The sequence below is a fragment of the Centropristis striata genome, chromosome 21 (assembly GCF_030273125.1).
Source record: "Centropristis striata isolate RG_2023a ecotype Rhode Island chromosome 21, C.striata_1.0, whole genome shotgun sequence".
NCBI lineage: Eukaryota > Metazoa > Chordata > Actinopteri > Perciformes > Serranidae > Centropristis > Centropristis striata.
The window spans coordinates 11,284,721-11,310,756 of record NC_081537.1 but is presented as its reverse complement, the minus strand read 5'-3'; the positions used below and the strand labels follow the sequence as shown (position 1 = coordinate 11,310,756).

Here is a 26,036-nt window from a genome sequence, read left to right as displayed (position 1 = left end):
CAAATGAAATGACGAATTTTTGTAGGCCAACCCGGAAGTAGCATCGTCTATGGGGTCTATTGAGAATTCGTCTATGGGATTTTTGCATTGGATTTTGGAGGATAGCAGAAAATAAGCTCTGTGTCAAACACACGTTTCTGATGCTTACAGGTTTTGTTTAGCAGGATAATCTTAATAACTGAACACCACTTTTATGGTGTTTGAAGCATTGATGCAGCAGACAGAAGTAAAAAGCTAAAGTTATGTTATAGCAAACTACACCACGGTAGCATGACTCCAAGCTAACCAGCAGTTTTGACAAGCTAGCACAACTGTAGCCTAATAAATGGTTTATTAAACTAATGTCTGAAAAATACAACTAGAGGCTGTGAGGCGGACTAGTGAGAGCATTCCTGTCCGTGTCCGGCATGATGACATTTAATGTCCTCGACAACCACTGAAGCCTCATTTAGCCACTTCTAAGCAACAGTCTTTTCAAGTACATGTAAAAACTTAAAATGACAAAAAGTGGCGGTTATTGCTAACTTATTTTATCTTGTACAACAAAAGAGCGAACTTCTCTTAAGCTTGTGTTAACCACAGACTTTATTTCAGGCCTCTGACTACCAACCCATTCAAAATCCTCATTGAGTTTTAGAGGACAGAACCCATGGCGCTAAATGCTAAGGTACTTCCTGGTTTAAGAACTCATTCCTGTGACGCCCTTTTTGGCCCCATTTTTACTGAATCAATTTACTTTATTTATAAAGGGACAGTTCACCCCAAATTAAAAAATATTTATTTTCCTTTAATGTATCAATCTAGATAGTTTTGGTGATCTGTGATACATATTGAGGGTATAGTTCGGAAGAAAGAAAAAAAATCTGATATGATCAACAGGTAAGAGGAAAAATTTATTTTTGTTCCTTTAATTAATTCAATGCCAATTTATGTACTCATCCTTGTTCTGATTGTTACTGTACTGTGTATATTGACTTCCTCTATTGTTTTCTTGCATAGGTCTCACAGTGTGCTTTGAAATAACAGTGTACTCGCATACATTTTAGGTTTTAAGCTTAACATGACTTCTTAAAACAACTTTATAATGGTACTTTCAGTTTAAGTATTTCTTTAAACACATTTTTTAAATTGTTTGTCTCTTTGTCTTCTGATGTTTTTAACAATTCAGTATAATTGATAATGTGGTATGTGATCTTTTGCATCGTTAGAACTAACGAGCACGGCCCTGACAGACAGTGGTTAGGCAGATAAAAACTAAACTCAAAGGCACCTCTGTAAGCTCCACTGCTTAGCGGAGCAGGGAAGGCACTGTGGTTTTTCTGTTTCCTCTATTTGTGTCTAATCAGTGCCGGGGCACGCCTGACCGCCTCCACACAGACCGCTGTTGTGCATAACCCCATGGAGAAGAATACCCTTTGGTGAGAGTCTTTCCTGGAGGGGATTTCACAATAGTTACGAAACAAAAACTCTGATAAACGTGATCACAAGCCTAGTGGGTTGGCAAAAGATGATGAAAAAAAAGAAAGGCCGAATGATCTTGGGGTATAAAATATTAACGCACTCGTACAGACAAAAGTGAACTCAAGAGAAGGGACGTTTCAGGGCATGGGACATTCCATTGTGGATTAGAGGGGCAGTACATAAAAGCAGCGGGTGAGGGGAGGGAGGCTGGCCAAAGTGGGGTCGGGACTGTCGACTGACAAGAGAGACACGACCACAATGCAGTTCAGTATGGCTTTTGTGCAGAATTAGGGTCAAAACCAGTCAGTGAAACCAGTGAGTGGTGGTTAGGAAGATCTTTTCAATAACTGAATCCCCACTGACACATGCCTGCAGGACGTTTTACATTTAAGAAGATTTGTTTTTTTCTAGTATCCATCAGTAGGTCAGCACTAACTGCAAATAGTGGTTCTAACTGACTTTTAATACAGTGGAAACTGTAGTCATCATTTTTTTCTAAGTCAAAGTGATCACGACTGTGTATGCCAATCTAATTGACATTTTTATTATTACATGAATGTATAGTCGGAGCACATGGCTGACCTGCAAACATGTAGATATTTGTCTGCTCCATCTCCTTGGCTCAGTTTTTGCAGTTTGTCATAAGTTTATTGAAATAAAAACTTTTTATCATCATGAGCACCAGCCTCGGTAGGTAAATTTTTTTTTTTAAGTTTCAGAAACGTTTCAAAAATATCAAAAATGAACTGTGCTATGCGGACGACTCATTTAAACAGCATGAGTATGGGAATGATTCTGTCCCAACCTTTTTAACACATATAAGCACTTGATCACTGTAACTGTGATCACTATGGATGGTAAATGGAATTGTTAATGGTAAAGGGTCATGCCAATAAAATGTTTAAAAGTTGACTTTTTTTCTGCTTTTATTTTTAGCTTCTACATTACATAAAGTTCATTTCAATCACACATAATGAAGTACGTGCGTGTATGCACATGGTCACTATCATATCCTGGAATAATTCTGGAGAATTATTTGCATGCTCGGCTCGCAAGCACCATAGAACATACATGCAAATACCTCATGAATATCTTCCTGCTGTGTCTGACAGGTTGCTGGGATATTTGCAAAGTGGTACACAGTATTACACATGCAAGGCCTGCTCCTAGCCCAAAGCAAAGCTATGAGAATATAAATACTAAATCTTACTGACGGACGCCTGTTCTATATAGGATGAGGCTCACCGGAAAACAAGGAAAGCAGAATAATCTGGGAAGATAACAACGACAACAAACATGACATCCTGAGCATAACCCTTAACAACACTTCCACTTGGCTTACATCCCTACTGGCAGTAGCGGTTGTTTGTTATGTCCTTATGAATAAGTGTGACCTATTGCTCATGTTTGGCCACCATGGTCTACAGTAAAATGTCACTAATTGAAGTCACTTAGGTGTGGATGTTATCTGACCACTTTTATCTCCAGATGACTGAAATACAAGGACATATCCGTGCAAATCTTATTCAAATATGAAAAGCACATATTGCAACCTGATATGAAAATAATGAACCATTTGCTACCTCAGCAAAGAAACAGCTAGCACTCTGACTTGTTGGCCTTGTCAGATCAGACCTGACTTCCCCGCAGGTCCTTGACTTGAGTTAATGAATGCCAAATCCACTGAAAGGTCATGCATTATATAACATTCCACAAATTCTGAAGATAAGTCTGTCTGCTGCATGCCTACTTATTGTAAATTAAAAATCCAAACACGCCAAAGCCTCTGTCTCTCTCTCTGATCACGAAAGTACAGAAATCTGAGAGGAGTTTCCTGTAAGGGCACAAATTAGCTCTTAGTAAAGCTGATATCTGATAGCCGAGCACAGAGAAAGACGCACAAGTAATCAATCTGCGCAATCTGGTTAGCGGTCCAAGGAAAACCTTGAGGAAACAAAGATCCAAAAGAAACTGCTGGAATCTAGATAGTTGGGAGGTGCAGCGGGAGAACCCCACCAGAAACCAAACAGTGTGTAATAACATTAAAACTGACCACGCCTATGAAATAAAATCAACTCCCAGTGTCATGTAAATGTCTCACCTTTAGCTCTGCCTAGCAAAACAACAGTTGGAATTGATTTACATTGAAGTAGCATGACAAAAGCTCCGCTCCTCTGTCCCTCAAAACAAAGTAAAGTGGTGGATGGCACCCAAACCATGGAGTCCCTCTGACTCAGGAAAATACATTTTACTCTTAATCCTTCACAATTCCCTGCCTGGGGAGCCACAGATACCTACTGCTAAACACGGGACAGATCAGGGGCAACAGAGGAGCTTTGAACTGGGAGCGAAGGGATTAAAAAGTATTAGTGAGCCAGCATCACACTGTGTGTGCATGGAGTACCAACAAGTACCTATCCTCCCCAAAAAGCTCTTGTTTAAAGTTAATCAAAAAGGAGAGTAAATTAAGTATTTATTAAATTAAATATGTTGCCTGAATCAGTCCCAGGTTTAAAATTATTTAAAAACAACATTTTAAAATGGATTATAAATGTTGTAAGTGAGGCTAGATTACTCTTATTGCTTCATGGAGAAATGCAGACCAATAAAAGGAGTTTTAACATTTTTTACATAGATGCTCTCAGGGCATATTTGGCAGTTATGTGTATTTCTGCTCTGGGTATGTTACATCATCCTTTGCATCCTCCCTTTTACTGCTATTTGCAAATGGTGTGATCACTTGCTGAAGCTTAGTGTGATTCTTGTAAACATTTAGACAGAGACACAGACAAGCACGTCTGACAGGAAAAGACACTGACGTCATTTTCACTCTGGGGCATGTGAAACCTGTGTCAAATGTTTAGAATCTGAATTTCACTTTCAGTTGAAGGCAAAACCAACACCTGGGCTCATCTTGTTTAAAAGAGGAGAAGAATACAGTTCAGTCAATACGTTTACAAAAGAAAAAACAATGGCAATTTCTTTAAACTGATAAGAAACAAACAGGCTGTCTTCCCCTTTACTGCTAATGTAGAGAATAGAGATTAACTCAGACTTTTAATTTGAATTTAATCAATTACGTGACAACTTAAAAATGAGTCTTCTAGGCGCTGTCTCTGTCTCTTGACTTGCAAGTAACTGAAACAATTTCACAAAAATGCCACAAGCAACAAATGGGTGAGAGTTATGGGTGGAGTGATGCGCATCAGCCATTTCTCAAGAGATTATCAACAAACCACAGGAAATGCAAATGATGCGATGATTGTTTGTCAGTTGACATATGGCAGAGTGCCGGCCGGACAGAATTCAATTACAGCCAATATGCTTGAAAGACTTATCTGGCTGAAAACCCAAATCCTGGCTCTGAAACTCTCACCAAATGTAGATGACAAACTAATCCAGGCACGGTTTAAATAATGTGCCACGGTATTAGCCAAAACAATCTAATATATTGAATGATGGGAGCTGCTGTGTAGGAAACACACGAGCACCAAAGAAGGGGTTGTGTTACCTTTGCTTCACTGGATATTAACATTACATTAACCTAAATGCAGCTCACTGAAACATTTAAAGGAATAGTTCACCACCAAAATAACCATTTTTACCATCAATTACTCACCTAATGTTACCTTGAATTCTTGAAGAAAACTTTTATCTTTATCTTTAAATAGTAGGGTTTAGCGGCAAATGTGAGTGCTTGTAAACTGAGGTTTTTATATAGTCTTGTAATACAACCCCCATTTACTTCAATTCATCAAGAATTTTCTTTTTGGGGGGGGGAATGCAATGTTAAAGCATGCAGGAAAAGCTAAATTCTTTAAGAATTCAAGGTAAGTAAATAATCATTTTGACGGTGAAGTATTTCTTTAAACTTATAATGAGGGCCCAGATTAGGAAAAAATATTGTATACAGTCATGGAAAAAATGATTAGGCCATTGTTTTCTTCAATTTCTTGTTCATTTTAATGTCTGGTACAACTAAAGGTACATTTGTTTGGACAAATATAATTATTACAACAAAAATAGCTCATAATACTTTAATTTAAGAGCTGATATCTACCCATATCATATGGCTAGATATCAGCTCTTAAATTAAGCTATTATGAGATATTTTTGTTGTTATCATTATATTTGTCTAAACAAATGTTTAGCTGTACCAGGCATTAAAATGAACAAGACAGCAAGGAGAAAACAAGGGTGGTCTAATCATTTTTTCCATGACTGTATATAAATGGTACCATATTAACTCAATCTACTTCTAACAATAGTGAGATTCAAATAGATTTAGCAAAGCAGCATCAACCAGATGGATTTCAGTTGATTGCATTAAGCAGGCTTTTTGCAGGAAGCTCTCTGAGGTTCAGCAGAAAATCAATAATAAATCATTTACGTATATGGAGCTTTATATGGTTTTACACAGAACCTCACTCAGCATGCATTACCCAGCAGCTGCAAGCTCAACACATCAACAGAAAAATAAGGCTTCTCACCTGATCGGCCCCATAGGCAGCAGCAAACTCCATAAACTCCTCAATGCGAACAAAGCCATCCCCATCTTGGTCTAACGCGTCGAACACAGCTTTTAGCGGGGAGACATCTTCCTCCCTCGTATTCACAGCTGAGACCATCGGTAGTGAGTCATCTACCACCATCTTAGAGAGGGAAATTGTCTCCACACTTTGCTCACTAGTCCATCCGGCCTCAGGAGAAGTAGTGTGTAAGTCCTGGACCGAAAAATCTAAAGAAACCACTTCATGACGGTCTGATCCTTCAAGCTGGTGACTGTCCGTCTCCTCTTCCCCGTGTTCAGTTGTCGGGTCAGGGACGCTTCCATTCTCTACGCCTTCCTGAGGTTTCAAGTCCCAAGTTTCCTCGTCAGCAGTCAAGCACAGATCCAAAGCCATTGCCTCATTGCCCTGATTTTTAGCTTCAGAACAAATATTGTCTTCCATCAAATCCTTAATCTGACTTTCCACAGAGCAACTCTCACTGGTGAAATCACCCTGGGTGAAGGCATCTTCAGCCAGAGGCACTGTCAGTGATGGAAGCTCCGCAGTCAAACCAAGAGCAAATGAGTCATTCTCACCTTGTTGCTCTGAAGTCACATTTCTATTTACAGTAGCTCCGGCATGTTCCACCTCCGACTCCTCTGTTGATAAATCTAATGGTGCACCTGTGAAGATAACAGAGGGGGGACTGGCTGGGCACAGGCTCAGACTGCTGTCACAATCTGGAACCTCTAAATCCAACAAAGGCACAGATCCTTCAAAACACTCCAGTGGTGTGCTGACGTGGTTATGCGGGAGGCAGTTCTCGGGTAAACCTTGCAGATTCGTGCTCCAGGTTACAGGCAGCTCAGTCACTTGATCAGGGAATAAACCTTTGTCTCCAGTTTCAGGTGACAAAGTCTCCCTGCTCTGCGAGGGAGGGAGACCTGCCTGCTCGTCTTGTGACAGATCTACCAGCTCCTCACTGACACCCTGTGGGTTCAACTCACCTGAGGACTCTGAGGGGGGACAAGAGGGTTCATTTGAGAAAAGATCCACCAACAAAAATTGCTCCCCTGTGATGGTGTCCGAATTCCTCTCGGAAACCTTTGACGGAGAGGCCGGTACACTGAGGCTTAATAACTCAGCGTGACTACTGACGGCATTCAAGCTCTCAAGAGGGGAATCCTGCGTCAGACTCAGTTCCTCATGGGCAGAGTTTTTCCCAATCACATCAGTGAGTTTAGGAGAAAATAGCCATGACAAAGTGTAGTCACTGAGTTCATCAGGTCCCTCAGTTTTTTCTGTGAAGGACAATTCCTCTATGTGAGGACTATGTAGAGAAGCTTGAGAAATATTGGACTGATCTTCCTCAAATTGCAAATCTGAAAAAGAGATATTTATGAAGTTGTCCAACTCTAATGGTTTGTCTGGATATATATTTTCTTCTTCATTTTGTTGGGATGTTTGATCCTGGTCACCTTTTCTGAAATCCAAACCTGTCTGGCCACTGTTGTTTTGACAGAGCACACCTCCATTGTCTGAATCCAGTGTGTGAAATCCGAGAGGAAATGGCTGTTCTGACTCCCACTGTGTGTGCCCCAAAGGGCCAGACACAACTGTCGGTTCCATTTATATTGGCTGTTCCACTTTACAAACTTGAGGAAAGCTGGTGTATTATCTCACTGCTGTCGTCAAGATCCAGCTCTTCAGCTTTAATGCCATTTTTTAAAATGGCATTACATATCTCCAATGAAATCTTGAAATTAATGTGTGGGTGTCGTAAAAGCATCGTCTATAGCTGACATTTAAAAAACGCAGGCAGGTTTTGTGGTGTGATAAATAACAGTAAAATATGGACTAGTAAGAGTAGCTTTAAGTCGGGAGGTAGGTTTATAAGTCACGCAACGGGTTGACAAACACTATCTGTGTTAACTTTAGTAGTTACCATCCACATCTTGACAACTATGTTACCTTGATTCAAAATTGTTACTTATGTTAATGTTTTTTGACTCACAATGTGACTTTCTGTCATGGCAGGTCCTCTCCTGGTTGTTGCCAAATGTTTGAGCTTCAGCGCATCCAACGTCAACATGCTTCACCTCGGCCAGAAAGCTGCTATATCCCCGCCAACAAAGTCTCAGAAACGAAGTGACAGAAACGACAGCATCTCTGCTACTGAGTCAACGTGAAACAATACAAATGAACGCGTTAAGTCACTAGTGTTTGTCAACATTAGCTCTCTTAGCCGATTATCCAATCTTATCCATCGCGAGCTAATTTGCCGAAAGTGCCGCGAGGAAACGACGCGACCAATGTAACCAAAACCTAAATTAACCTCGAGCTATGATGTTAAATGTCTCATTACAAGGCGGTTTACTAAATATAACACCGGCAGCCAAACCCCCAGTGAATTTATGCTAGCAACTAACATTAACTCCTCCTTGGAGCATCCCACTTCTTCCGTGCTGTTGGCCAGAGAAGCTGCTAACTGACTAGCTAGCCAAATTAGCCTATCAGCTAGCTGACACACCAAAAAGGTCCAGCTCCTGCCTCTCCCACTTAAATTAAAGCAAATGATAGCGTAGATAGTCCACGGTTTAAGAGGCAGCTACGGAATATGTCGCTTGCCATAGTCCCGAGATTATGTCTTCATTTCGATGCCGTTTTTCCAGCGGCAATCCACCTGTGTCAGTCACAAGACAGGCCACGAGTGACGAGACGGACCCGTTATTTCCTCCTCAAATTCCCCTTTTATCCTCGTCTCAAAAACACATCAGTCCGCTGCGTCCCTCGTCGAAGCCAACAGCGACACAAAAAGGGTGTGAAATAAGACCGAAAAGCTCCATCATTTGGCAGTCAGTCCACCGATGTTGATCACAGACACCGAAAGCTCTCGCATCAGCATCAGCAGTGTCCCATCCTCCTCCTCCTCCGCCTCCTCCTCCTCCTCCAGCCGCATACACACCACTGACGTTTCACGCAAGCGTACAAAACACCCCGCAGTATCACTGGTTTCATAGCAGCTGTCAATTGGGACCTTATGATTTATCTTTGTGCACAAAACTCGTGGATAATAGTCAAAACAATATCCTGCACTTACATGCATACATGTTAAACCTCTGAAGTCCAGGAGATTTTGGTTCAAATTTGTCCACTTCCTTTCCATTAGTTTCTGTCTCTGTTTTTAGCATCTTTCAGTCTGTCCTTACATCACATGCATGGCTCCTTTTTCTCCACACAAACTTGGCTATCAGTCAGATTTTTCATTTGATTTTAATTAACAACGTATAAAGCTGCAAGGAAACGAAAATACAAACAAAAGACAATGGTGTCTATGGAAATGTACCATTTTTAAAAACCATTTATACACACAAAAACAGCAGGAAAAAAATAATAAATAATAAAACTACAAAACAGTCTATTTGCATGTAAATTAGAAATAGAAAGTTTTCATTGTAGAAAGAAAATTCACAACTTAAAAATTGTCTAGAAACATAAATGGCACACTGTGAAAGCTCCTATGATTGAACTTTAACTGGCTTTCTAAGCTTGTCTACATATCATATATAAATTAAGTTATTACTGTAAATAAAACATGTGTATTTTCAATAAATAGATGGACTCCAGAGGGTTAAGTAAGCAACCTTCACACAGAGGTTAAAGTTCAGGGTCAGCTGGAGGATATTGGAGTTTTTCTCAATGACACTTCAGCAAGATTGATGTTTGTGAGTGAAATCCCCAATTAAAGGACTGATTCTGTAAGCATTATCTTCTCAGCAGTTGGCATATATAAAATATGAACCAATATTTAATAGTTGGAGAACCCAAGCGGACTGAGATTGATTATTTTGAGAGAACAGTACTTGTTAAATGATTTGCAATTGTAAGGTTTGGGCGCCCCCATCTGGCTTACACAGGTATTTATTTTTCTTCAGGTTTGCAATTATGGATTCTGATTTTGGTAACCAAATCCAGTGGATCTTAAACATCTACATCATCTACAATATATACATCAACTATATATATATATATATATATATATATATATATATATATATATATATATATATATATATATATATACATACATATATATATATACATACATATATATATATATATATATATATATATATATATATATATATATATATATATATATATATATATATATATATATACATACATATATATATATATATATATATATACATACATATATATATATATATATATATATATATAAGTATCTAATTATTTCAAGAGAGAGAATAGAGGGAAAAAAAAGGAAAAGTCAGGAAAATCTTATTTTTTTGCAACAATTGTCTCATCTGTCTTGTGGGTCTTGACCACTAGGTAGGTGGGGGACCACTAATTTAATTTGCAATAGAAACAGTCAGTTCCTCCCTACACGGACCCAATCTTCAGTGATCAATGAAAATTCATCATTGTGTCAGTTGACGAAGCATTGAAAAAGGTAGCAAAGGTTTTTTGGATTTGAGCATAAAATAAATGACTTTCAATAATAAATGCTAAGAGTCATAGTTAAGTGTAATTATACATTTTTATTAATAAACCAGATACTAAAAAATTACATTAAATGGCATGCGATAAACATTATACATGACACACATGATGCACAGCACTGTAATTGGTAGACAATCCCTGAATTGTTACATAATTTGATATATTTCTAGGACTGCAAACACATACATTCAGTCAGTAAAGTATGTTAGTGTTGAACTCCTCCAGCCACTTAGCAATACACTCTTAAGGCAACAGTAGGTGAGATTAATCACAAATATTGTACATGTAGCATATCAGTACTACAGGTGGCACCTAAATTACGCTTTTGTTTTCGGCATTTACTTGTCTCTTTTCTTTTCAGTTGACCAATAACCTGAAAGAAAATGAGAGAGACAAGTGGATTAACAGGGGTTTCACTTTATTTACTGCCATTTAAACAATGTCTTCAACACTCAGGGACAAACACAGCACAATCACAGTCATACTGTCTCAAGCTGCACCTCCTCCTACACACCTGGGTCAGGAGGAGGACAGAAGAGCCTCTGTTCAGAGTTTAGCGGATTTAGAGGAGGCTATACCCAACAGCATGGAGACGTCATTGGCTGAGGTCAGCCACGATCCGCCATCCGCCACCAGGATGGCTCCGGTCACATAGGAAGAGACCCGGCTGGCCAGGAAAAGAGTGCAGTGGGCCATTTCTGTCTTGTTGCCTGCTCGCTGCAAAGGAATAGACTGGAACGCACCAGCAGCCTCCCCTCTGGGACCACCTGAGGCAGTGAAGAGAAAAAAATGCTTAGATACTAACAGATAAACCACATAAGTGATTACCAAGGTTTTTTGTTTGACCCCTACAGGCCTGTCAGATGAGCTCAAGTTTAGCTCATGTTCCAAATATGTCCTTAAGAATGGACACTGGCAGCTTTCAAACATTTATCCATTACACCTACTCCTTATTCATTACTTTTAGCTAACATTTAACTGTTTATTCATTACTTTTAGCTAATTATATGTTTATTTATAACCTTTAGATGACATTTAATGGTTTATTCATTACTTTTAGTTGACATTTAAAGTTTATTCATTAATTTTAGCTAATATTTCCACTCTTTATACAGTTATTTCAGTTAACATTTCAACTGTTTACCCATTACTTCAAGCTAATTATTTGAACTTTATTCAGATTTCCTTTCATGTTCCTGGCTTGCTATTTTTTAATTGAGTTATTTCAGTACAGACTATGGCGTCTAAAAAATATAATAGTATAACAAAAGCTATGTAATGAATATGTAACTTTCATATTATAAACCAATACCAAAAGCCATAAAAGGTCACTGTCGGGAAAATCACTTTCGAAGAGTTGTGTATAAAAGTGTTGCTTGTTAAGTGAAAGCCTATAAATCAGCCAGTTTGTTTTATATTGTCTTAAATTTTACCCAGTCTGCGGAAGCCCTCTGTGCCAGAGACCGGACCTGGAGCCACAGTATTGACCCTCACCCCACTTGGCCCCCACTCCACAGCCAGGTGCTTGGTCATTGCATCTGGGGATCAGGAGAGGCAGCACTGAGTCATTAGATTCTCATTTCCATTTGATCGCATAACAGTAAAAACACTCTTACCATTTGCAGCCTTAGCAGAGCCAGCATGCACCTGGAGGGCCTGTCCCTTGTATCCAAGTGTTGCAGAGATGTTTACTATGTTTCCACCATGATCCTGCACACAAAAATGATCGGAGGCTGAAAATCAATGCAATGGATATATAATCAAATCAGCTTAAGAGTGCAGAGGCAGCAGTTTTAAGCATTCTGTAATGTCTGATCTTTACTGCCCTCTTTTGGTGACCAGAGTGTATTGCAGAGAGTGAATCAAAATTATTGATCGATAACTGAATTATGTTCCTGTAGAAGTGTTATTATCGTAATTTCAGTGCTATGAGGTAGTAGACGACTTACTTATAGCTCCTTAACTCAAACACAATTTGAGACACAAAGAAAATGAACTGTACCTGGAACCACTTCTCATAAACCACCTTGCTGGTGTTGAATGTACCCATAGTGTCTATCTCCATTACTGTCTTGAAGGCATTGAAGGAGAGCGCGGTAGCAGGGCAGAGGAAGTTTCCAGCAGCATCTGTCAAAAAACAACAAACATAACTTCAATCGAAAGCCATTAAAGCTATACATCTGTTAATTATATGGTACATGTGCATGTTATGTTGTGATGTAACAGTTTATAGAGGGGACTAGGGTGCAAAGATAGAAGATAAAGATAGATACAGCATCAGGAAAGTTGATGATTAAACCAAAAACTTTCACACTTGACCTGTGTTCAAAGTACAACATTCACCCTCCAAACAAGTGTATTTGCACCTATGTTGGCAGGATGCACTGTGTGATGACAAAGAGTGTGAGGGACTGTGTGCAGGCACCACAAACTCAGTAGTCATTAGCACAAAAAACATATTTTTAGGCTTGTTTCTCAGAGGTGACATACTGTTAATGAGGATGTCTATGCGGCCCAGCTCTTTCAGCGTTTCATCCACAGCAGCTGCAATGCTATCAGGCTGCCTCACATCTATACACAAAGGAATGCAGCGGCGTCCTGACGCTGCAGACAGCTTTTTAGCCGCCTATGGAGACACACAGTCAGATTACATGAGGCCAATGCATTAACATTTAGTTAAAGGTTAAAATATATTATTTAGGATTATGGAAATTATGTAAGAGCTCCCACCTCTTTGAGCTTTTCCAAGTTCCTGCTCGCAATCACTGTGTCACAGCCATGCCTTAAAGAAAAGGAAGAAATATAACAACAATTGCTCAAGAGTGCATGCTGTATTGTGGGATTAGAACATGAATATGCAATGCTTGCATGAATAAGGCTGATAGCAAGACAGAGGGATTAACTTGTGATAAAACAGGTAGGATCAAGGGTGAGGGACAGGCGACAGTTAGTGCAAGGTTTAAAAAAAAGTGATAAAAGGCTGCAGGCACACAATGCATAACATAACTGTTAAAAAGTCATGGGCAGTAGCTTCATCTTGGGGGTGACTCTGGCTTTTTGCAAAACAGACTGCCAGAACACCAACAGATGCAGTCACAAGGCATGACACTGATTTGTATACATGATAAACTATTTTTTGCCATGTTAGTAAATTATTGAACTAATTCAACTTTGTCATACAAGCAACATTATGAAAGTCAGATAACACAACCAGAAGGTTAAAGTACACCTACATATTATCTCACTCACACATTTTCTTGTTTTAGAGTTATAGTAGAGTTCTGTCACTGATAGCTCTATCAGTGACATAACACTGATAGAGCGCTGACTCTACATGCATTTATTCATTTACTATATGCGCACCAATAATGACTGTGAATGTAAGGAGTCAAATTTGACTAAATATAGTCTGATATTTCTGCAAGATGTGGGCATGTGATGGAGCCGTTCTCTCACCTCATGAAGATTTCAGCTATCCTGAATCCTATTCCAGATCCACCACCTGTGATGAATGCAACCTGATCTCTGAAAAATAAAGTGCAAACCTCCAATGGTCACTTCATTACAGAAATACAGAAAGAATAAATTCAAAAGCAGATGTTTCCATGCATACTTTAGCAAATCTGGACTGTAGATGTGTGTGTACGAAGTCAGGCAGTCGTCGGTGCCAACATCTTCTGGCAGCACCTCTCCTTTTCTCTGTGGCTCTGTCATGCTGATAAATAATGCATGTTAATTAAATGTAATCACACTGGCATTACCATAATCACAATGCAGTAAAGACTGGTCCGTAAATGTGGGAGTTTTCCCAAATAACAGAACACGTTACAATACAATAGCCCTCTGCAGCAGTTTGATAAGGCTAAAAATGTTTTTGTCCGGAAATACATCATCAGGGGTCGTTTTTAACTGCCTTTCAGTAATTGTTTGTACTCTATCCAATCCTATTTTTACTTTATTTTTTAGTGTGATTGTGACTTAACCCGTGCCACATCATATAATTTCAAAATAAATCACAGTTACAGTGGCAGCCGTAATGTAAGTGCGTAAAAGCAGAGTAGCAGAAGTAGCTAATTAATAGGAGAGTTGTCAACACAGTTACTTACAGACGTCATGATGACAATCAAAGTAGAAAGCTCTTTCAGGTATTTACTTCACAACTCTGTACCTCAAGGCTTTAAAAACTGACAGCGTAGAATCAAGTAACGCTCAACACAGAGGTCTGCCATTATAAAGTGTTTCTGTTATTTTGTCTCTCCCTGTAAACATTAAAGTTAGTCTTCTGCTTTCTACAGCTAGCAGTGTGCCAACAGCATTTAACTGTCAGTAAAGCGCGGTGAAATTTAGTTGACATGTTGTCGAATTACCTTCTGAGGAAAAACAAGCTAGTTTTACGTCGCTGAAAGAAGAAACGTCCGACTCTTTTTGGATAAAAAACAAGGTCGTGTCAAGTTAAGCAGGTAAACTCTCCCGCGCATGCGCACTTGATTCAGATGTAAGAGGCGCTCTATTCTGCTTCTGATTGGCTTATCGTGCCTAAATCTAACCAATCAAACCAACGAAGCAAACCTGTACTAGCCAATCAGAGGCAGAGTAGGGCGGCTTTTGCCTTCGCCAGGGAGCCCCTTCAAAATATTCCTGGAAGCGCATCTGCAGGTGTATGAGGAAAATACATTTATTGTTTTAAATAGTGACACATAGTTTGGAAAAACTGGTAAGTTTTCGCCGTAACCTATATAAGTTAAAAACGGTTAATTTCATTTTTACCTTTTGCTGTCAAATTAACATAGATAACATTGATCCACACTAGTCCAGTTGGTTGTGTTGACCATTTCATTTTAATTTATGTTTATATTTATCGCTGCGTTTTGTATAGCTACAGGTCATTATTTGCTGTAATAGATGTGTGAACTTTTTGTTATACCTATTTTCTACAGGAGGATCAGATAAAGGAGGTTAATAAGCCATATATGAGAGTTTACTTTGATTGTCTGGACCGTGCTATAACGTATAACTCTATAAAAAGACAATTAAAAATAATTTGAAAAGAAAATAGGTTTAAATTCTTAATAATTATTTGTAAAATTCGCTCATCTTGTTACATTTTAATCATTTTCTAACAAAGAAAGCAGGAAACGCTGTGTCCTGGTCCATCCTCCTCAGCCAATTAAGTCCTTCATAACAAAGGAAACCATTGAACCAATAGCATTTGACAGAGCTTATAAGATCCACAGCACTGTACCCCTTATGTCAGAACTACATAAATAATCTGCACATTGAATTCAAAACAACAACACCCCTCCGACACTTACAGCTCTTCTTCTTTGACACAAGACATGAGCACATCACTGGATCAATTTCACATTCACAAATTCCCTTACCAACTAACACAAACAATCATGGTCAGAGATTTTTTACACTAAAATCTGGATTTTGTCAATACATCCAAAAAGTCCAAAATCATTTTTAATTGTTTTGTTTTTGTACCATGTTGTGTTTGTGACATTATCAGGGATTATTGGCATTTCCTGCATCTTTCCACATCACATTTGTATTTAATATTGTAAAATATTGTTGCTGTGTTGTAATAATGTGCATCTGAATGACTTAAAAGTAGTTTCCATATGCAGTCTAAACACTTTTCATCTTTGTAGACCAATATAAAAGGCAATATAAAAGGCAGACAGTGATAGTAGGCTGTATCGTCCTGAGACACACAATTCATAATGGTTCTCTGTGGGGGACATGACACATGACAGGCTTTCATTTTTACACTTTATTGTGTAAAGCACATCCTGGGTTTTCTGGTGATGTAACACACACAGGGGTGTGAGCAACAGAACACATCTTCTGGCAAATTTAGCAGTTATCTGCTGTTTAATTCATATTTGGCTCACTTTATAAGTTCCTTCAGAAGTCTTGAGCCACCCAGCATGTGTGATCTAAGCCTTGGAGGGCCCCTGGCAGACTGAGGCCCCATTGACCTGGTCCATACTCCAGCTACGAGTAGGCACTAATTGAAATTTGGACACTTCGCTGTCCCTTAGCAATGAAGTCTGGTCAGGATATGTTCAAGAACACATATATGTTTCTGTCTTATTCCTGTGTTTTATACAGAATATGTGATTATAGGAAGAATATACAAATAAAGTACTGCAAGCACTAGTCTTTAGCGGTCAGGATTGTTTGAAGCGAGTAGAAGAGAAACTGTATCAGTGAGCATCCTTCTCAAGGGACTGTGAGGTCTTTGACAATCTGCAGAGCAGAAAAGAACCCTGTGATTCTGTTGCTCATCTGCAATAACCATCATCCTCGAGGATGGCACCAGGGAGGGTCTCCACTGGTAAACCAACACTGGAATAAACGATCCAGGGTTTACAGTTTCAGCGCCAATGCTGATCAGTGTGCATTAGTGCAGAGAGTGGCCCTATTGATCTGTACTCTGGGATTTACTGTTGGAAAAAGCCCTATGCAATGGATCCCTCAAATACTTTTGGGATGGATAGTCTTCTGAGATGTCTGAGATGATCTGAAATGTTAGATGAGTGCTTTTGTAACTTGATTTGTTTTTTGAGAGGCAGGAGTAAACAAGAGCAAAAGCAGAAGTGCACTCACAACAGAACAACATTAGCATGAATGATAATGGATGCCTTTTATAACACAGGCGGTTTAAAGAAGTGTGGGTTTGCCTCAAATGACCTTGCAGTCTTTTGACTCTTTTTCAAAGTGAACCTTGTTGTTTTTCCTACTTTTTTTTTTTTTTACTATTAGCTATCATTAGTCTTGTAAAATATAGCATGCAAGGTTTAACACTACTGCAGTCTGTGTTTTGATACTAGCAGCCAGATGGCGCTATCTGTCAGCTTGAATCCAGGGCAATAACACCATTTGCAGTACTCAGTATAAAGCTAAAGTCAATATGCAGAAGAATGCCTCCCTGTGCAAATACATTATAGCTGAATCACTCATCTGCCTGGTGTCTGTGTGAGATGAAGCATGTGAAATACTGTCTTTGCATATGTGTAATGGGATATTAGGGGTGAAATGTGTCAGCAGACATAAAAATGTCAAAAAATTGGTGAGATTTTGATTTACAGGTTGTTTTTTTTAAAGTTAAAATATTCATGTTTTGTGGTGGAGATTGTTAATTTTCAGCTCCTTTAAGGTCATCCTCGTTTCCTTTCAGCTGTACTTATTTTCAATGATGAGGGTTATTTCGTGTGTGTATTTAGTGTTTGTTTATGAATCCAACTTTTCATATGTAAGGGAACAAAAGTGCTTTTTTTGGTACATATTCTCATTGAAACAAAGGGTCAGAGTCCATTGTCAAAGGCTGTTTTTTAAGCATGATTCAAAGAAACTCTCCTAATGCAGGAACATAAAGGCATGTATAAAACACTGCCTTTATAAAGACAACCAGACTCAAAGACTCAGACATTTAATTGTTCCAATAAGCCTGGCACAGCTCAAGCCATAAAGGGCCATTATCTCCATCCTGCCCCGAGGCCAGAGCAGCCCTACAGCCCTACGGCACTGACAGCTGGTCCTGGGCTCTGTCCATGTCTCTGCCCTGGGACAGTCTGTGCCTCTTTGCTCTGGATTTCTGTTGCTGGTTCTGTCTTGCCAGATTGTCCTTTCTCCTCCAGACCCACCAGCCTGCTGCTGACCTCCCACAGCCTGCGAGCTGCCTCCTCATCCAGGGCCTGTGGCGCCGGTTCCTTTTCTGTCATCACATCATAGTATCTTCCCGTCACCCCCTCCAACTCCTCGGACACTGCCAGGTAGACGCTGGGCTGGGCCCCCAGCTCTGGGCTCTTCACCAACAGGGAAAAGAAGGGACCTGAACGATGGTTGGTGGAGACCAAAAGTTTGGTGGTTTATACTCAGCAGGCAGAAACTTCTCACATCAAGTACGAACTGATTCATGCTGTCTGTGTTATATGAAGAAATTAAACACTTTGTGCACACATTGTGTCACATATCCAAATCTGGCACATGTATTGTGGATTTTTTGTTATTTTCATTAACTGCAAATGATCTCATGAACAAACACAGCTCTCCCCACAGTGGAGGGTTTAAAAATTAAAGAAATACTCATGGCAGGACAAAAATGAAATACATGTACAATCACTGAATGTATAACAAAAAGGGGTGTCAGCTTTCTTTGATTTGTTTGGTTTCAATTACATGCTCTTGTACCAGTTAAAAAAATGCCCAACCCTTCGAATGTATGAAGCAAAACACGTGGCAGAGTGTCAAAATTTGAGGTTCCTCACCTAATAATTCAGATTGTTGCCACTTCACACATACTTAAACCTAACTACTGTTCAGACGGAAATATTGTACTTTTTCTAGACTACTTTTTTTTTTTTTTTTACAGCTACATATATAAATTACTTTACACGTCAAAATTACACATTCAGAGCGTATAAATGACAATGTATTGTTATGGATGAACCTACACTTACTAACAGTGTATAAAATTGTTAAGAATTTAGCTTCACCTCGACCAACTACAACAGTTAAATGTCTTTTACTCAGGGTGCGTCATTAATAATAATCTATCATTAGAATATAGCAGTTGGGCAATCTGGGGGACTCATCTTTTTCTGCTTTGAGGTTATGAGGTTGTGACCTCTGAATTATTTGTAAGTAGGTCAGAAATGTGTATATAGGCCAACTCTGTTAAGTTTTGCTTATGTTAACTTTAATGTTTATTTGTTGATGAGAGACAATTTTCAGAAATATTGTATTAATGTCCTTTTCCTTTTCTTGTCCTTTTGTAAGGAGGTAAGCCTACACTGCCAAGTTGTTAAATGAAAAATGTTAACTTAATGTTTAAATTTTTGCTTATTTAAAGAGAGATTTTTCATAAATATTTTAATGTCCTTGAAATTATTATTTTTGTGTGGTTTTTTTATACACTGATGGGGGTAAATCGTCACAGGGGCCTTATTTCTCCATTAAGTGCTTTACTTTTGTTAATTATACATATTTGATACTTACTTGTGTTACTTAAGCACAATTTTCAAAGTGTCTAATAGATATTCACAGAATATATCTGTACATCTGATATGAATACTTCCTCTATCATTGTTAAAGACCAAGAAGGTATTACAGGTTTCTTTTTATGTTTCTCAGTTCTAATTCTGTTCAGTTCTGTTCTGTTTTCAGAGTTGGAAAGTTGAAATATCGTGGGTGGGAAACTTTTCATAATGCATTCAGTTTATGTTTATTTATACAGGCCAAGTCGATAAGAATAGAAAGTTCACCGAGCTAATTTCTGCATATGCATTAGGTAAGCATTTATTGATTTCTCTAAATTCAGAATCCAATAAGGAAGCGGGATACTCACCGAGCACCGAGCTCGAGAACTGTGATTGGTGCAGACCTGTGTGCCTCCCGAGATCCGTGGCAACAACACCCGGGTGCACAGCATTCACCGTGACTCCCGTGCCTGTTACACACAGCATTGTTCAAAAATACATATCCAATGGCCAATTACAAACAAGAACATAGGCCATACTCCCTCCCACACATGCCCACATATGCAGCAGCCAGTAGACTTGCCTTGTAATCGCTTGGCGAGCTCTCTGGTGAACAGAACGTTGGCAAGCTTGCTCTGACAGTACGCCTGCTTGGTATCAAACTTCTTCTTCTCCCAGTTCAAGTCCTCGAAGTCAATCTTTCCAACGAGGTGGGCGAGCGAGGCCAGGTTGATCACTCTGCTGGGGGCGGACTCTTTCAATTTATCCAGCAGAAGATTTGTCAACAAGAAGTGGCCTGGAGGAAGAATGAAACTATCAGGATCAGGTAGTGATGGAGTTAGGGTAAACTCACTGGAATGTAACGATTATTAGAAAAAATAGACGTCATTCATTTGTTTTGAGATTATTTTTTCAGTAAATGTACCTAAGTGGTTAACTCCAAACTGCATGTCGAAACCGTCTTCTGTCTTCCCTGCTGGACATCTCATGACCCCTGCATTGTTTATAAGCACATCCACACGCTGCTCCTCTACAAGACAACAAATATATAATATTTAAGAAGCTGTTACTGCTTTATTTCTATAACTGAAAACTGGAGATGTGACCAGGACATGTTTAGTTTTCTCACTTTGTTTGATTTCCTCCACAAACTCTCGAATGGATTTCACGGAGGCCAGGTCGAGGTGATGTGCATAAACGTGAGCATTCAGGGTCTTCCCTCTTATCTCCTTTGCAGCCTCCTCACACTTCTCCATATCCCGACATCCCATAATGATCCGACCCCCTGATGATGCCAGGAAACAGAAAAAAGGAGCGTGTCATTGAGAGCAAAATAACCACTGAAGAGTTTATATATTGTGTCTTTTTGCACCAAAAATGTGAATATTTTCTTCACACCTCTCTTGGCGAGCTCTCGGGCAGTCTCTTTCCCGATGCCTGTGTTGGCTCCTGTTATAACCACAGTCTTCCCATTAATAGATGCCTTACTGGTACACCGACCTCCAGTCACATGGTTCCTGTGGGAAGAATTACAGTTCATTGCCATCTTATTTAAGCATCACTCCTACCTATTTCACCATTGAAAACAGTCGTTGGGTTTTCTTTCAATCTCATGCAAAACATTCGTCAGATCTGTCTCTCTTGCTGAGTCCTGCGTACATTATATATCAACAGCTAAAATCTACATTCACATGATTACAGCCATTACATTGATTACAGCCATATTCAGGAAGATGTTTAGCTGCATGTTAGAGAGCTCCTGTTACAGGTAAAATCACTGTTTATCCTCAAGTCATCTATTATTTGTACTTCATATCTTGAAAGGATAAACTAAAATTAGAGGATTTTCCAGACCAATGTTGATTTTAGAGGGGAAAAATTCACAGATGGTTAAAATATTGCTGATATTGTGGCTGATATTTTTCAGCTAAAAAGAAAATAGACCGTTTTTATGTGAATTGTGCATCTATTTTGCAGTGATACGACCACGCAAAGGTTCTCAGAAGGCTGCTTTCCTAAACAAATAAATAAATTAGAATAAGAATATTAAATAATAATATTTAACATTATTATACACAAAATTATTAATATACATTAATGAATAATACCAATAAAGAATTTAAAAAAAAAATAACTGAATGACTCTATGTCTAAATAAGCATCACGTTTTGCATCATTTATTTAAAAAGGTTTTCATAATGCCAGTAGACACCGATATGTCTTTGACAGGCCAATATCTGTCACCCAATATGTCGGTCTGGCTCTAAACAAAATAAGTACTAGGTAGTATTTAAGTTCAAATGATACCTGCATTTTTCTATCCAGATCTAGTAGAAAATGTTTTTGCTGGCAGCCAATCACAGCAAGCGTTCTTTGATTTAAAATGATGATTGGCCCCAGGGCCGGCTCTACACATTTAGGCCTAAAACGGCTGGAAAAAATGCCTGTAAAACCTCTGGGCGATTTTAAAATAACCCCCTAAAACCATAGAACTTGAAGTTTTTCTGGAAATTCAACAGAAGTGTCAATGCCTACTAAATAATCGATTTTTCAGCCTCTGTAGCAGATAGAAATTAAATTGAAAAAGTATTTGAGAGCTTATAGCTGTTATATCTGAGCTCCCTCTGCTATAGTCGTCTTCCGCCATGATTTCAAAGTTCTGGAAAAGTCCCATGTTGCATTGCGACACTCCCACATGTATCCGCTTTCCCGGTTTTAATGGTAGAAATGCGGTAATGCTTTCCTGGCTTAAATGGGTTAAATAAATGTCTTGCCCCCTGAAATTAAAATTTTAGAGAAAAAAGAGGAGTGGAGAGGAGTGAGAGAAATTAGTTTTTTGAGCTGTTAAGTTGCAAACAAAAAAAACAAAAAACAAACAAAATGTTCTGCTGTATATCTGTTGTGTTTTATAAATTAGTTTGAGAAGATTTTTTATCATTATTTACAAGACTAGCTTTCAGTTTTGTAAATATTGACTATAGTGTGTGAAGTCCTACTTCAGGTTAAAATTGATTTGAGAATAGGCCATCCAGTTAAGATAAATGTTATGTTGTTGGTTGAAATCTGGATGAAGGATGTTTTATTTTATTTTATTTTTCAGTTTCTCCTCCCTGAGGGATTGCCACCTTATTGTGGTCAGGGGGGTTTGCATTCCTCAGTGACCTTAAGAGCTACACTAGCAGGAGATCAGTCTTCAGGTGGGACACCTGGACAGGTCTGAAGGTAGAGTGCAATCCACTTCTCCAGGTTGGAGTTGGACACACAGACCCCTTTCAATGAAGAAAGCATCGTTACTATAAGCACTGGGGGAAAAAAGTGCTGGAGCATGATGTGTACACATGATGCCCCCTTCACATTTCTGACTGCCCCCTCATATATGCTGCCTAGAACCGGCCCTGATTGGCCCACTCCTGCAGCAGCTTCAACCCATACAGTCTGCGGTGTTGTGAAGTTGAATGTGGTGTATTTGAAGCTGGCAGTTCAGTGTGTAATAAAAATTAAAAATCTTTTGGATGGGGAGGAGTGATGGCGGCATCAAAACCACTAGGAGGCTGTACTTAGTAGTACTAAGTAGTAGTTAATGCTCTCCTCTAACTATGGAAGGAAAAAAACACTACTCACTAAAAAAAAGTTGACTGTACTTTGGCTACATGTAATCTAGTACAACAAGTGCAATGTTTAAACCAACACTTAAATATTACATTAAGGCGTACAGTATATCGTGAATATCTTTTTCGATTTAGCAGTAAATGTGACACAAACAGAATAAATTATACAGCTATACCTTGATACAGTGGCCTCATGTCATATTATTACTCACTTCAGTAAGACAGCAGCTCCAAACACTGCTCCAAAGACAGAAGCCGGTAAAATAAATCTGCTCATGACTCCCGAATAACGCTGAGGACCAAATATACCATTAAACTGGTTTTAATACGGTTTCCACAGCTGAATTGACAAACTCCTGTAGCACAAGGTTACACGCGCATGTTTTTAGCGTCATCGTCTACTGCTAACCGACTACGAGGAGCAAAGAGTCCAATGGCATTGTGGGAAATGTAGTTCCAATTGAAATTCACACTAAAACAAGCAAAAAAATAACTTTTTTTTATTTTTAGAAAGATCTTTATTGTCATTAAACGTTCAATTTAATTGTGGATGGATTCTCCCCATTCATTTAGTAAAATAAACATATAAAAACACAATTTATAAAAATATAGAAAATATTAAATAAAAAAAAATATGACATAAAAACAAGCAGGACAGTAATAGCATCTTTAAAAAGAAGCAACATTGCTACTTGGTAATTATTAGCAGTCACCCTGTTGTAAATACTGCCTTTGTGAAGGGAATTATGAACACTTAAAAGATGTCCTTAGTAGTTGCTTTACATTCTGAGATGAATGAAGAGTTGTAAGGTCAGGGTATCTATGCCATATTGTGCATCTATTTTTTTTTATCATTTAAAAAAATAACTAAGATACATCTGGGGGGAAAAACATTAACTTTAAACCCATCAGCAGATTATGAGACAATGGACCCCTGGGGACAGACAAAGCCCAACCACCTCACCTACATAGGAGCATGTTTTAAGTCTCTTTGTAGTCGTTATGTATTTTTGTGGCTTTACGTCTCTATGTAGTCATTTTGTGTCTTATTTGTAGTAGTTTTGTGTCTCTTTATAGTCTTTATTTGTCATTCTGCATTTCTTTTTGGTTGTTACATGTCTCTTCTAATGACATGTTGCAGGTTAAAGACCAGGGGTGCCCCTGAGCCTATGGGTCACAGGCCTGTTCAGTAATCCATCCATGGTTAAGCCAAGTTAATCTCCATATTACATTAACATTTGTTGCATTTTGCTTTATGAGAATGTCCCTGTGATTACATTGAGGAAATAGCAGCAGAGAAGGAGAGGATTCAGTGTGAGTGGATGAGGCTGTAGCTGTAGCTGTAAGTTGCTTTTTATGTTTTTGAATTTGACTTTGCTGCAGGAAAGTCATTCTTTGTTTGGAGAGCCAGGTGAGACTGAAAGAGTGAAAGCAACAGAGGGATGAGAGAGTTAAAGTGGGGCTCACACCAATGCCTGGAGGTGTGAGGGCTGAGAGCTGTAGAGCTTTGTATGCCAGCAGCATGGTTTTGAATTTAATACTAACCTTTTCTCTCCTTTGCCAACCAGTGTGTTGCTCCACATGTTTTCTCTTCTGTTTAAAGTGGAATGGGGTTGAGATTTAAGACACCACTCTTATCTTGTGTACATGTCCCTTCCATATGACATTGCAGTTTATAGGACAGCTGGGACACAAAGTAAACTCTGCATGAAGATAAATTTGAGAACAGTGGAAAAAACAAGGCCACCCCCTTGCAACAAGACATGAAAAACTTGAGGTGACACATTAAAAAGTAAAAACTAGGCCATGAGTCTGGTGTCTGAGAGGGAGGAGCAGCCCATGCTCTATTTGTTCACAGCTCGGAGGTGTGTCCCCCCGGCGTGTTTGACCCTCGATGCTTTCTGCTGTCATCTCACAGTGCTTGACCTTCACTGTGATTTATGACGGCTCCGTTCCCAAGATGACCCCGAGGAGGAAACTCTTCGCCCCACTGCCTGGCCTAACTCTGTGTGTGTGTGTGTGTGTGTGTGTGTGTGTGTGTGTGTGTGTGTGTGTGTGTGTGTGTGTGTGTGTGTCTGTAAAACACCTGAATATCTCAAAGAGGTGCTGAAGATGCAGCAATTCAATATCCACCCAAGGATAAAAACATCCCGGGTCAAATTATTTTGTTTCAGGAAACAGGAAGATCATATTTCCCTGTACTGACGTTTTTTTTAAAAAAGAGGCCTCATTCCTATTTTCCTGATACTGCTGCTTTAAAACAGATTATCACTCTTCATATTGCCTAGTCATGCAGGAAATTAAGACAAAACATGAAAGGAATACAAATTGGTTGCCAATATAAAGATATTAGCCTATGTGAATGACATGTGGGGTCTCAGGTGAGATCAAGATGCAAGAGAGCAGTGGTAGAAGAAGTACTCAGATCTGTTTTGGCCCATATTTCCCATCATACCTAATGCTGGACTAAGGAGTTTCTTAAGTTTGCTGTGTTATGTTCTAAAATGTAAATGTTACTTTCTAGTAATGTCAGCCCAGTCTCACTCACAACTCATCAGATACCAACGCACAAGGCCCTTTTAAGTGTGTATGAGAAGCACTGTTTTCCATTGACTGAAATGTAAACTCATTCAAAGCAATATTAGACTTTTAGGGTAAATGATAGTCCGTGCAGGGCAAGTAGGAGAGGTGGTGGATGAATCAAACAAACCCCGGACTTTAACCCAGAAGACCGGGGTTTGTGTCGCTTGCAGTGGTGAAAGAAGTATTCAGCTCTCTTAATTAAGTAAAAGTACTATAACCACACTATGACATTACTCCACTACAAGTCCTGCATTCAAAACTTACTTAAGTAAAGGTTCAAAATTATCAACATCAGAATGTACTTAAAATATTAAATGAATACTTAGTACTGTGCAGAATGGCCCACTTAGATTTCTTTATATATTCTAAATATCTTATTG

At 38.9% G+C, this 26,036-nt stretch overlaps 3 protein-coding genes across 4 annotated transcripts in view; all 3 read right to left on the bottom strand.

The window, feature by feature from the left end:
• rab11fip3 (RAB11 family interacting protein 3 (class II)) overlaps positions 1-8,854 on the bottom strand; it is a 40,566-nt gene extending 31,712 nt beyond the window's left edge. Inside the window, exon 1 of the mRNA XM_059324325.1 lies at positions 5,952-8,854. Within this exon, the coding sequence (XP_059180308.1) occupies positions 5,952-7,580 (1,629 nt within the window). The 5' untranslated portion in view covers positions 7,581-8,854. The remainder of the gene's footprint in view (positions 1-5,951) is intronic.
• Positions 8,855-10,502: 1,648 nt separating this feature from the next.
• decr2 (2,4-dienoyl CoA reductase 2, peroxisomal) lies at positions 10,503-14,951 on the bottom strand. Of its 2 annotated transcripts, none has more exons than XM_059324787.1 (10): positions 14,846-14,951; positions 14,092-14,193; positions 13,935-14,003; positions 13,209-13,260; positions 12,969-13,104; positions 12,481-12,605; positions 12,095-12,188; positions 11,912-12,016; positions 10,993-11,245; positions 10,503-10,851 (listed from the first exon to the last, which is right to left on the bottom strand). In XM_059324787.1, the coding sequence occupies exons 2-9, from the start codon at positions 14,190-14,192 to the stop codon at positions 11,025-11,027; spliced, it is 903 nt and encodes a 300-aa protein (XP_059180770.1). In that variant the 5' UTR covers position 14,193; positions 14,846-14,951; the 3' UTR covers positions 10,503-10,851; positions 10,993-11,024. The 2 variants fall into 2 exon arrangements, with proteins under 2 accessions (XP_059180770.1, XP_059180769.1); XM_059324786.1 differs by having other exon boundaries at positions 11,057-11,245.
• Positions 14,952-15,139: 188 nt separating this feature from the next.
• Positions 15,140-23,456, bottom strand: LOC131959410 (retinol dehydrogenase 13-like). Its single transcript, XM_059324604.1, has 7 exons — positions 23,286-23,456; positions 20,864-20,982; positions 20,595-20,750; positions 20,391-20,495; positions 20,049-20,261; positions 19,834-19,935; positions 15,140-18,318 (listed from the first exon to the last, which is right to left on the bottom strand). The coding sequence occupies exons 1-7, from the start codon at positions 23,348-23,350 to the stop codon at positions 17,996-17,998; spliced, it is 1,083 nt and encodes a 360-aa protein (XP_059180587.1). The 5' UTR covers positions 23,351-23,456; the 3' UTR covers positions 15,140-17,995.
• Between the last annotated feature and the right edge of the window lie 2,580 nt (positions 23,457-26,036).